The 11600-nt window shown below is 37.1% G+C and overlaps 2 protein-coding genes across 2 annotated transcripts in view; one reads left to right on the top strand and one right to left on the bottom strand.

Moving 5' to 3' along the window:
* Window positions 1659–2397, top strand: LOC109820530 (transcription repressor OFP3-like). Its single transcript, XM_020386687.1, has one exon. The coding sequence runs from the start codon at window positions 1774–1776 to the stop codon at window positions 2311–2313; it is 540 nt and encodes a 179-aa protein (XP_020242276.1). The 5' UTR covers window positions 1659–1773; the 3' UTR covers window positions 2314–2397.
* Window positions 3325–11600, bottom strand: part of LOC109819490 — a 12636-nt gene continuing 4360 nt past the window's right edge. The window contains exons 2-10 of the mRNA XM_020385225.1: window positions 9044–9229; window positions 7738–7830; window positions 7468–7650; window positions 7276–7378; window positions 6953–7138; window positions 5945–6864; window positions 5163–5429; window positions 4917–5095; window positions 3325–3781 (exon numbers count right to left, since the gene is read on the bottom strand). Of these exons, the coding sequence (XP_020240814.1) occupies window positions 3724–3781; window positions 4917–5095; window positions 5163–5429; window positions 5945–6864; window positions 6953–7138; window positions 7276–7378; window positions 7468–7650; window positions 7738–7830; window positions 9044–9229 (2175 nt within the window). The 3' untranslated portion in view covers window positions 3325–3723. The remainder of the gene's footprint in view (window positions 3782–4916; window positions 5096–5162; window positions 5430–5944; window positions 6865–6952; window positions 7139–7275; window positions 7379–7467; window positions 7651–7737; window positions 7831–9043; window positions 9230–11600) is intronic.

Raw genomic sequence — 11600 nt, 5'->3', positions numbered from 1 at the left:
GCCCACCCCCACCCCCCTCCCTCCTTTCAGTTCAATCAATTGGATTTAGGTGTCAGCTAGACATGGAGGCAAGGGGCCCCTGTCCTTCAAGGGTCTTAAAGTAAATTATGCCACCGTAATCTTTAGTAATCATTTCAGGGTCCAGTTTTTTTACTTGTTAAGAATATCTGTCGATTAATGGACATACTTTTTCCCACCTCTTTCTTGCTCTAAGTTCTAAATTCACATTGAAAAGGGTTTTTTTAATAAAATAACTTTGATATTTAATTACAAAATCGAACCACCCAGAAGAAAGTGGGAAAATTTACAAAATAGTCCGTTTTTGCTAATTATTTAGCAAAATAGACCGTTTTGCTAAATAATTAGCAAAATAGACCTTTTTTGACCAACAGGCCAAAAAGAGGTCTATTTTGCAAAACAGCTCAGAAAACATACGGGACTAGTAGTCCAGTATGTTTTAATCACGGATTAGTGAACTCAGAAAATTTCACAAAACATTGAGATGACCTCAGAAAACATACGGGACTACTAGTCCCGTATGTTTTCTGAGTCACTAATCTGTGATTAAGTTGGCTCTAAACATACGGGAGTAGTAGTCCCGTATGTTTTCTGAGTCTTGTTTTTTAAAATCGACCTCTTTTTTTTAAAAAAGGTCTATTTTGATAATTATTTAGCAAAACGGACTATTTTGCTAAATAATTAGCAAAAACGGACTATTTTTCAAATTTTTCCGAAGAAAGTTGGTCGATTTTTTTAAAAAAATAAATCTTTAAACGTCCAAAATCTGAAAACCCAAGAGTTGTTTTTGGTTTTTTTTTTGTAACTCCTCTTAACCAGATTGGTATTAAAAGTTTCTTTGGCAACTCTTTGGTATGAAGTCAGTCGAAAGTGCAGCGCACTTAGATCTGTTTTTTTTTTCACCGCCAGCCAAATTTAGCGCACGCGAGTGGCACGTGACCTCCCGTGATGTAATTTTAAGGATGTTAGAGCGCTGATGTGGTTGTTTTTAGATGGTACGGGATGGTTTTAGATGACTAACAAGAAAGATTAGGCGAGAGTAAAACTAATCGTAAACTAGCCACGTCATCTAAAAACAATCATCTCAGCCTTCTAACAGCTCTAAAATTACACCACGTGAGGTCACCTGCTACTTTTACACTTGCAAAATTCGGTCGGCGGTGAAAAAACCGGTCCGTTAAGCTTCGGAGTGTAACAAACATAAAAGCTACTAATTTTAATATACATTCATTTCCCTTGCACAAAATATACAAAATCAAGCTCTTCTATAGCTGGTGAAAGTTGTGCAGGTCTCCACGTTCTCCCAAAACAACAACCAACAACAACAACAAAAAAAAAGCCCATGACCCTGCACTGACACCCAACACTTTGTCTTTTTTTTAAATTTTTTTTGTAATTTCTCCCTAATCATAATACACTCCTAATTAGCTTAATTAATCCCTTCAAAGTTTGGTTCTAGGAACAAGAGGCAAACAAAGCATCCTAACCACGTACCCCCCTCCCCTTTTATTTTATACACCAAGCTACCCTACCCTCCATCCATCACCACCACTTCTTTGTTCTTTCCTCCTCCCCCTTCTCCGTACTGGTCTCCCCTATTTAAAGCCCCCCCACAAAGACCATCGTCCCAATCACTAGCATCTTTTCCTCTCTTTCTCGTTATCCAGCAGACCCCGTCCACTCGACAGCTGATTAAGTTTTCTTAGTTAGCGCCTTAATTAATATCCCCTCGAATTCCTCTTAGTCTTGCTCAAGATGTGCAACCATAATCTCAAGCTATCAACCAAGGTTCCCAATGCCTTGCTCCACAACCTCAACCAAATGAACACGCCCGCCAACACAACCCCGAGCTCGCCAAAGAGGGCCCACTCTCCCAAAAGCCCTCCATCTCCGCCGTCAAATCTCCACCCCAAGGCCCACGACACCCACTTCCCGCTCAACTCGCCAAAGAAGCCCAGCCCGAAAAGAGCCCATAAGAAGCCCACCGGCGGCCCAAGGCCCATCTGCTCCACCTCCAAGCTTCGCAAAGAAGGTGGCGCCCAACGTGAAGAGGAGCCGGGGGTTCTGCAGGGCTTCGCATTAATGGCGAAGAGCTCGTCGGAGCCGCGGAAGGAGTTCAGGGAGTCCATGATGGAGATGATCAGGGAGAACGGCCTGATGACGGTGAAGGACCTCGAAGAACTGCTTGAGTGCTACTTGTGTTTGAATTCTAAGGAGTATCATAGAGTAATTATTGAGGTGTTCGAGGAGATTTGGTTTGATATCGTTGAGTTGAATGTGGAGTTTGGAGTTTAGAGGGGATCTACGTGTACTTGTACATTGTCTTGTAGTAAAATCAAGTTAATGTGACGACACTTGAGACTTTTTTCAAACTCTCCAAATTTTAGAAGGAGGTCCTACTCGACTCTTTTACTTTCAAAGGGCCTATTTGTCAAAAAAAAAAAAAAACAACAATTTCTCCCTCTGATGGTAAAAGAATCAAAAGAATTCACCCAAGAAATCTATCTGGAAAAAAAAATAAAGTTAGAGCTTCAGCGAGTTCAAAATGAGAAAATATCTAGTAAGAATGCTTCATGACAATAAATGTGCACCTGAGAAATATCAACCCGTTGATCACGAAACAAATCACGAAAGTACACAGAATCATGAAATTTAATGATCTAAAGGTTATATCCCTCCGTTGCAAATTTATTGCCATGCACCGTCCCCGCTAGATACTTTCTCATTCGAAATAGTGGGCTATTCTCAATTAGCCAATATAAAAAAATCTCTTTGCCAACCTTCAATGTAACCTCTACGCTCAGATGTGGTGGTATAAGCTGCAGAAAAGAGTTAGTTCCTGTGCAGTAACATGAATTATTTCAACTTTAAAATAATAGCAACAATTTCATTTAGCTCATATTACTGTACAGAAACTTGACCACATTTGCTACCTGAATAGCTTACCTCATGCATAAAAGCTTTCAGCTTGGGGCTGTTTGGATAGGTTTTTTTGGGTGGTAAAAAAGGAGAAAGCTGCCAAAAATGTCAGCTTTTTGGCAGCTTTCCCCCAAAATCACATTTTTAAAAGATGATTTTGGGGGAAAGCTGCCAAAAAGCTGACATTTTTGACAGCTTTCCCCACTTTTACCACCCAAAAAATAGGAACCAAACAGCCCCTTACAAGAACAAACACAAATACTGCTAGAAATGTTGTAGCTCTACTTAAAACCTCTGCAATCCTTATTGTACAAACAACCATCAGCACACACACACACAAAAAAAAAAAACTCTCATTGCCAAAAAAACGATCTAAAAATAAGTAACTAACCAAAAAACTAGAATACTTCTCGGTCATATATATCATAATAATAAGATTGGAACCCCCAATCATATTCAACATCTACATAAAGTTACAGCCACGACTAGTCTTCTTACCACCCAAGAAGGGATATACGAAAAATTTTAAGACAGAATAAGATGAACAGAACCTTTTACCATCACATCCTGTTTATAAAACCCTCAACAACGGAGGACTGCTAAAAGAGGAACAACAAAATTATTAGAATGTACAAAAACACATTGCCGCGATATTACACACCCTTTGTTTTATTATACCTCACCCCGTCATGAGGCAATAAAGTTAGCATTTTTTTTTCTTCCTCATCATCCTGCAATGATATAGACTTGATAGTTTCCTGTATGTATACCAAACTTCGACTGCATTTAGCCTGAGAGAGGGGGGAAGTCGCCTTCATCTTTCAGGCGATAAGCTTGAGCCGACCTGAAAATGATTAGGATTATTTTTCTTTGAAGAAATGATAATAATATAAATCGTTTTAAATAAGACCCTCGAATCTATTAAGTTTTTTTTAATAAGATGACCATTTAGGACAAATATTTCAAAAAGACCTCGTTTTTGGGGCTTTAGTTTATAGAATTATGAACATTTGAAGGTTTAATGTATAATTAACAAAGATTTCAGGTCTAATATAACAAAAACCATAATATTTATCCTCGAAAGACAACAGAAAGGGGGAAAAAAAGGAGAGGCCCATGTAGTAGGTAGAGCAATATGTCATGAATAACATGGTTTAAGTCTGCCATCTCAAAAAATAGTTTGTCGTCCTGCAATACTTCTATGCAAATATCACTTTGAAGTTTGGACAGCATTGTAGGTTGGAGTGACTTAGCCCGTTATCATCAAATGCAGAATGCCATATTCACAATGGCATCACATGCAGCATTTTAAACTACCATTTTCTGTTGATTCAGTGTATAGCGACCTTGAATGGACAATTGCTACGACTGGATTCTAACAAATGAAGGATAGAATTATCGATTATGTAGATAGATTTGGCCATTTGATACACGTGAAACAAAGCTCAATTTCCATTAATGAGAAGGATGACGATACAAAAGAAAATTAGTTGTAGGAAAATCGAATTGTATCATTGGTTTTAAACAGTACAAACCCACTTCTTAATTCTCATTAATTCTTAAAGGTTCTTACACTCGATTTTCATTCACTATATGCAAGTAAACAAAACAAATTTCATTTCCATCTAAAATTGCTGTAAATTTTACCATCAGAAATGAGAGAATACTACTTTCATGAGGGCACTTCATTTCAAAAGGCCCAAAGCGTTACTATCATAGCCAGGTCAATTTTCTAAAACTAGGCATTGGAAGCTTATATAGATCATATGGGGCCAGCTAACTCTCGGCTCACTTCTGTGTATTTAAACCCTTTAGACTTTAAGTCCTTTCCCATAACAAGCTACAATAAGATCATGCAGTTGATAACCCTAATTGAATACTGTAAAGTTAATGAAATATTATAATAAAAGTCAGTAAATTAACCAAATCAAAAGCTGTAATGATTTTTTCTTTCAAAAGGCAGTTAATCATAATATTACCTTTCCCGATTCGAACTCATTGAAGGTCCTCGCATTGTAGACACAGAGATTGTTGCCAAACCTGGAGTAGGAGGATTACCAGAATCCAAACTTGTATTTGCTTCCGGAGCAGGACCACTCAATGAAGCAGGACCAAAGGACCCAAACTCAAGGGGGAGGTCCCCTTCGGGTGGTGGAACCACAGAAGAAGTGGCTGGCAAAGTCTCCTTCGAGGAATTTGAGGAGGTCCCCTTCGGGTGGTGGAACCACAGAAGAAGTGGCTGGCAAAGTCTCCTTCGAGGAATTTGATGGCATGTTCGATGCATCTGAGGGAACTGATTTCCCGCTTCCGCTTCCAGTAAAAGCAGGAAGTTGCACCCGTGAAGGTTGCTCACGAACACCACTCTCCTCCAAGTTAACATTCAATGAAGCCCTTGCCCGGCCATTGCTATACTGTCTAGAGAAATGGTTAGGAGGCACCGATGATTTTCCTCTACCAGGTGAATGCACCCTCTCCTTGTATGCATGATAATTCTATAAAATGTAGAGTGCAAGCATATAGAACAAAATCAGTGGTATTAGAAATGAGATGTCGACAAAAACCCAATCAAAACAAAATTAAGTCACAGGTTGCATGTGATTCATTTTAGGGTTAATCACGGATAGACCCCTTATACTAGCAACAAATTGAACTTACTTCCCCCGTGGCTCTGCAGATAGCCCTCCTAAGTGAATCTATTGCTGCAGATAGACTCCCTTAAAAAAATTTAAAATTTTCACCAAGAGGTCTCCCGGCACATAGATTCACTTAGGGGACTATCTGCAACAATAGAGCTACAGGTGTAGTGAGTTCAATTTGGTGATAATACAAGGGGTTTATCTGAAATTAACCCTTCGATTTATTAGACCCATTACCAAACACAACCGGTGCATTTTCATAATAAAAGCAAGAATGTGTAATCAAAATAGCGCAGGAAAGTCCCAAACTTTCCAAATTGTATTTAGACCAGATCCAGTCATACATTACCCTTTGTAGAGTCAAAACATACCGTATTGGGAAAGTAAGTGCCTGTTCCCCTTGGCTTTGGCAGATGGTCGATGCCAAAAACACCACCGGGAATGAAAGGTGAGGGTGTTGGATAAGTCCCTGTCGGTGAAAATGGAGGTCCAGGGGGCACTCCATTTGCATTCATACGAGAAAATGCACCTCGTCTCTGAGGGGGATCCCAAGAGTTATTATTATTATTGCGATACTGATAAGGTGAAGGAGGATAAAAAGGTAAAAGATTTCCCATCATATAATCTTGGGTCCATTGTACAAATTGAAGGTTTCTCATGTGAATGTCCAAATCCCCACTCAGATTTGCTAATCTATTCGACTTGGCACTTCCACTAGCTCCATTTGAGCAGACTCCGATATGTGAATCTTTTGACTGTTCATTGCTCCAGCTTGACACAGGAGATCCACGAGGACTAAATCGAGATGTACCCGTTGTTGATGATTCCCTCTCACAGGAGTCATTCTGATACCCATTTTGGGAATGGAAAAAAAGGTGGGGCATATGGTAAGGTTTTCCCTTTGGTGAGTTAATGTTTTTGCTAGTTGACACTTGAACTTTGCTTTTCTCTCCAATGTTAATGGAACTAGAGCCTCTACTGGTAAAACCCTTCGAACCTCTACCTGCTATTTGACCTTCTGCTTCCATTCTTCTAGCATTTTTCTCCGAGCCTGAAATATTCATGGTGTTTATCTCTTGACATAGCTCTTCATTGGTATTATGGGACTGTAGTTCTAAAGAAAGAGAACCAGCATCTTGCACATCTGGCCTTTCTCCACTTCCATGTCTATCAAGTGTATTTCCAAAAAACACATTGACCTCATCTGCAATACTTTCAGAAGGCAGGAGAAGTATCTGTCCTAATTTTCTAGCACCAAAGGAAAAGGCACTGCGTATCCGGTAGAAGTTACCTACACAAGCACGTGTGCAAAATTAATGATCATCAACAATTCGAGGTCACAAAAATTGCTTTTCATTCGTAATCTCGAAAAGACTAACCTCTACTCACGCTACGCCCCAAATTATTATTGTCCTTTAGTGGATCCACTATGTTAAGATGTTTTCGAGGAAAATTTCTCTGGACGCTTTCAGAGCCCCTTGGGGGGACAGAGAAATCATCTACGCATTTATTGAGAAATTCCTTTGTGAACAATAAACCCCCCTCATGATTTACTGGCACCTCGGCTGGTTATGCGGAAAAAAAATTATCCAATCAAAATTACTAATGCTCGTTATCACTTGAGCATACAGTGAGAGATCAAGAAAAAATTTACAACAAATTTCCAATCATATTTCGGGTATAGTTATGTCAAATAACTTACCAACAAGTTCTGGTAGAGATGATATTAAGATAGGACCACGCAAACTAATACAATACCTATCCCAATCAAACTTGCTGTAATAGTCTAAAAACCTGTATAGAACCTACAAAAAAGGAGATGCATCTATAAGTCCTTTAAAAGCCAAAATATATGGAAAACTATCATAAGATTATGATTTCCACCAATACTCACCACCAAAGGGCCATCCAGAGACTTGTTAAAGAGATGGAATATATACAAAATCAACGTCTCCAATGCATATGTAGATATCAAAGCGTGGTGAGCGCCAAGGATGCGGCTCTCATAATAGCACCAAGCTTTGATTAATATAATGCTGCGCTTAAAGAGATGATCTTTGCCAATCATACGGTCTACCTAGAGGTATCACAAAATCTTAATGGATCAACAACTTATGAATGCCACTGAATGTGGAGGGAAAACAAAAAGTTATAGTCAGCAAACCTGTTCTAGGAAACATAGTGTAGAGAGTCCACCACTCTGATTGAATGAGATGTCAACGACGATATTCTGAATGAGGCATTTGACAAGTTTAACCTGGAAAAGATAATGCAATAGTTAAATTATGTAATAATTTTTGTCTGATCAATAACTACTATAAAAGAACAGATAATAAGAAGTTGTCTAAGACAATTAGGTCAAATATGAAAAGTGCAGAAAGATAAACATCTTCACCATATAAATGGTATATTTATCTAAAAACGAAAAAATGTAGTCAGGTACAAACATATAGCAGTAAAAAACTGTAGCTTTTAACTTTCAGCAGTGTTGTTCTTGAAGTTGATATATAACATTCCCCCCACTGATCGGAGTACTCCGATTACCCTCCGAACTGTATAAGGTAGTTACCACCTATCATACAGCTTTCTAACTCAACATATTTGATTTTAATGTTATATAAATTGACAAAATGTGCCAACATATATCATGGCCAAAGTGTAGTTTCCCCAAATAGACAAAAAGTGTGTTTGCCTAGATTTTGACCTTTCACATGGCAAAATCTACAGAAAGAAAACAATTGCAAACTTGTATCTTTCAATGTTATCTTTGAAAGGGTGGATTTTTTGCACCAAACTGACTTCTATACCTCCAGTTCCAGCTGTTTTTTGCAGCTAGCTGTGCATGTGAGTTAACTCTTCTTTCACCCGTGATATTTATTCAGCAAGACTCTCCATTTTTTTATGTCGTTCTATGTCATTACAACTGACATCCATTGAATACTTACAGAATAGCATATCCCCTTTTCTTTTTTCTTTTCTTTTTTCAGTTACAACTTTTGGGTGGTTTTCTAAGATTATCCCCAAATATTTACCTTATAGAAGAGAGAACCTTTCAACTTTCATTCGAGCAATGGCCATTGAGGTAAAAGGGATTTCCCCCTTCCATAATTGTCAGTTGAGAAGTACCTAATATATATGCTCCCAGCTAAGAAGAGTTGAATCATTAAGCACTTACCTTCAATGCTTGCAATAAAATGCTAAACTAAACAATATAAACCGATGAAGAAGAAATAGTTTAGAATATTTCAATTAGTTGAAAAGAAAATAGATAAAGAAGGGTTGACCATACGGAAATGCATGGAACCTAAATAAAGGGCTAAATATCATTGGATGTGAAAATCGACATTGCAAGTTTCAATTGTAAGAATTATGGATAATATATGAGAAACTTATAACTAAACTCATTAAGGAAAACATAATAAATTTTGTTACCGAAGCGATAAAGGAAAGGGTAGTGGAATGAAAGAAACCTCTGCATGGATATACTGCACATCCTTCACTTCAAACTCTGAATTATTATTTTGCTCTTGCAGTTCGAGAACCTGACGAACACTGCTAGCAAATGTATCCTCAGAATTTGGAAAGCCAAGCGCAGTAAGATCTATATCTCCATCAGGAAGATATGTTTTCAATGGTACAGAACCAAACGGGAATACCTGCTCATATTTCAAATAGCAATAAGAAAGAGAGTTGAGCATGCATGCAGAAGGATACACATACCATGTGGACAAAATTTTATAATTTTCTAATAAAAAAAGGAAATAAAAAGAAATAAAACTCAGAAGGCATAGCTAAGCTAGATAGATCTTTCTTTGAGAGTAATGTCTCACTTGCAAACTATTGAATTTATCCTTCACACATATTTTTAGTATATTACCACACATAGCGAACCTGCCATGACATATAGAAGACATAGCAAAAGAGAGCAAAACACTCATTGCCACCGACAAAATTTGCCACAGTACATAAAAATGCCGTAAGATAGATTACAAGGTCAAGGATCGTAGTGTCCTTAACTATACATAACTGCAAACATGCATTAAAAATGTATTCTCTAATTCAAACAGCTATTGACTACAAAAATCGCATCATTGCCACTGACAAAATTTGCAACAGTACATAAAAATGCCGTAAGATAGATTACAAGGTCAAGGATCGTAGTGTCCTTAACTATACGTAACGGCAAACATGCATTAAAAATGTATTCTCTAATTCAAACAGGCTTCTAAATTAGGTTGAAGTAAAGCAGTCGGTGGCTGTAAAAAAAAGTGTAAGCAATTCTAATGGTATAGTAAAAGTAATGGAAATTATGTAGGCCTGCAAATTAGTCAGTAGAATAGAGTTTATAAGCAGTTAATACTATGAATAGCTGAAACTGGATTAACCCGGAATCTTCTATCTATACTCATTCTTGACTTAGCAGTCTGTCTCAGGCTCAAATATCTGGCTCCACCTATAATTGGTAACCCGGACCAAAACCAGATTAATAGTGATTACCAACCTGTGGTTTGTTACGAAATAGTAATTGATGAACTTTGTTCATAATCAGTACGCAGTTGGATGGATATAAACAAACACAAATACCAAAATTAATGCAATTCCGTATCAATACCAAAATTAATGTGATTCCATGTCTGCATTTTGACAAATATGGATACTTGTAAGTTGTATCAGATCTGCTCAAAGTTTGAATATGAACATAGGTCAAAGTGTCCAAATAAATATCCGATGTTCTTAATATACACAAAGACTTGTTACTGCACATACGTAATAAGGTTTAATTAGTATTACATAATGTAATATAATGAGCTCATTTCCTTCTAAACTTCAGTCTTATTTAATAATTCAATAACATGATTAGTATCTAGATCTGATCAGACTCCCAACACGTTTTCGACAAATAGGAAAGTGAACTCGATATTTAGTTGGATTTCTCCTACTGAGATTGTTGTGGTTCAGGTAATTGGGCTTCATAAAACAATGCTCTTTGTTAGGAGAGTAGTCCTTCCAAAAAATTCCTCCACCACTTTCCTCCTTTGCATCTTGTAATCCACTCCGCTTACAACTTGAGGTTAACTACAGCTTCGGACTCCTTCCATAAGTGCTACATTTATCGTGTAGGATTGCAATGTGGCATGCTCCACTTCATATTTGTTAGAGATGTATTCTTGTGCTAACTTTACTACAACCTCCACACTACTTTTGTACTATAAAAAAACAAAAGTGTGGGGTCCTTCCTTGTAAATGCCAATGATGAGTCTCTACGGATTCCACAATTTGGTTTCTTGTAATACAAAAGTAGTATTGAGGTTGTAATAAAACAAAAACAAAAAAAAAAATCAAAAGAATCGAATGTAAAAGGATAGGAACTCCACGACGTAATGTTTGAGATATAAACTATATTATAGGAATCGTTCCACAATATTTATCACGATTTAGGATTTATACTTTGTTTACTTGACAAAGTAAGAACTTCATCTGCTTATTTGAGATGTATGGCAGTTATCTTGCCTATTGTCATCTATAAATTACTAAAGATGTCTAAGGGTTCAAAGATATGCATGACAATTAGGTGGGAAACACAAATAGGGGAAGTCATTCTATTGGCAAATGTTATTGAAAGCAAAAAAGCGGAGCCAACGTTAGGGTGTAGCTTTCGCTTAGTGTCTTCAGTGGGGTTTTAGTGGAAAAAAGCGCCATGGTTTTTTTTAAAAAAAATTAAAAAGTAAAACAAAAATAAAAGAAAATAGGAATTGAAAATTGAAAAAACTAGAATAAAAATATAGCTTATGATGATTCAAATTAATAGACGATAAATGAAGCACTTCGAAGAGAAATATAATAGTATCTATGAGGTCTAAAAAAGACAATTCTACGAAGTAATGAAAATGAAGTATTTATTACACTTTTACTAGTTAACATACTGTACAAGAATTAAGGATGATCATTACAAAGATTAAGCATATATAATATATACCAAAAATGTTACATGCTAAAAAAACATCCAAATACAAAAGAAGAGGAGGA

The sequence above is a fragment of the Asparagus officinalis genome, chromosome 8, assembly GCF_001876935.1.
Source record: "Asparagus officinalis chromosome 8, Aspof.V1, whole genome shotgun sequence".
Taxonomy (NCBI): domain Eukaryota; kingdom Viridiplantae; phylum Streptophyta; class Magnoliopsida; order Asparagales; family Asparagaceae; genus Asparagus; species Asparagus officinalis.
Note: the sequence above shows the minus strand (reverse complement) of the source record. Positions and strands in the feature narration are given on the sequence as shown.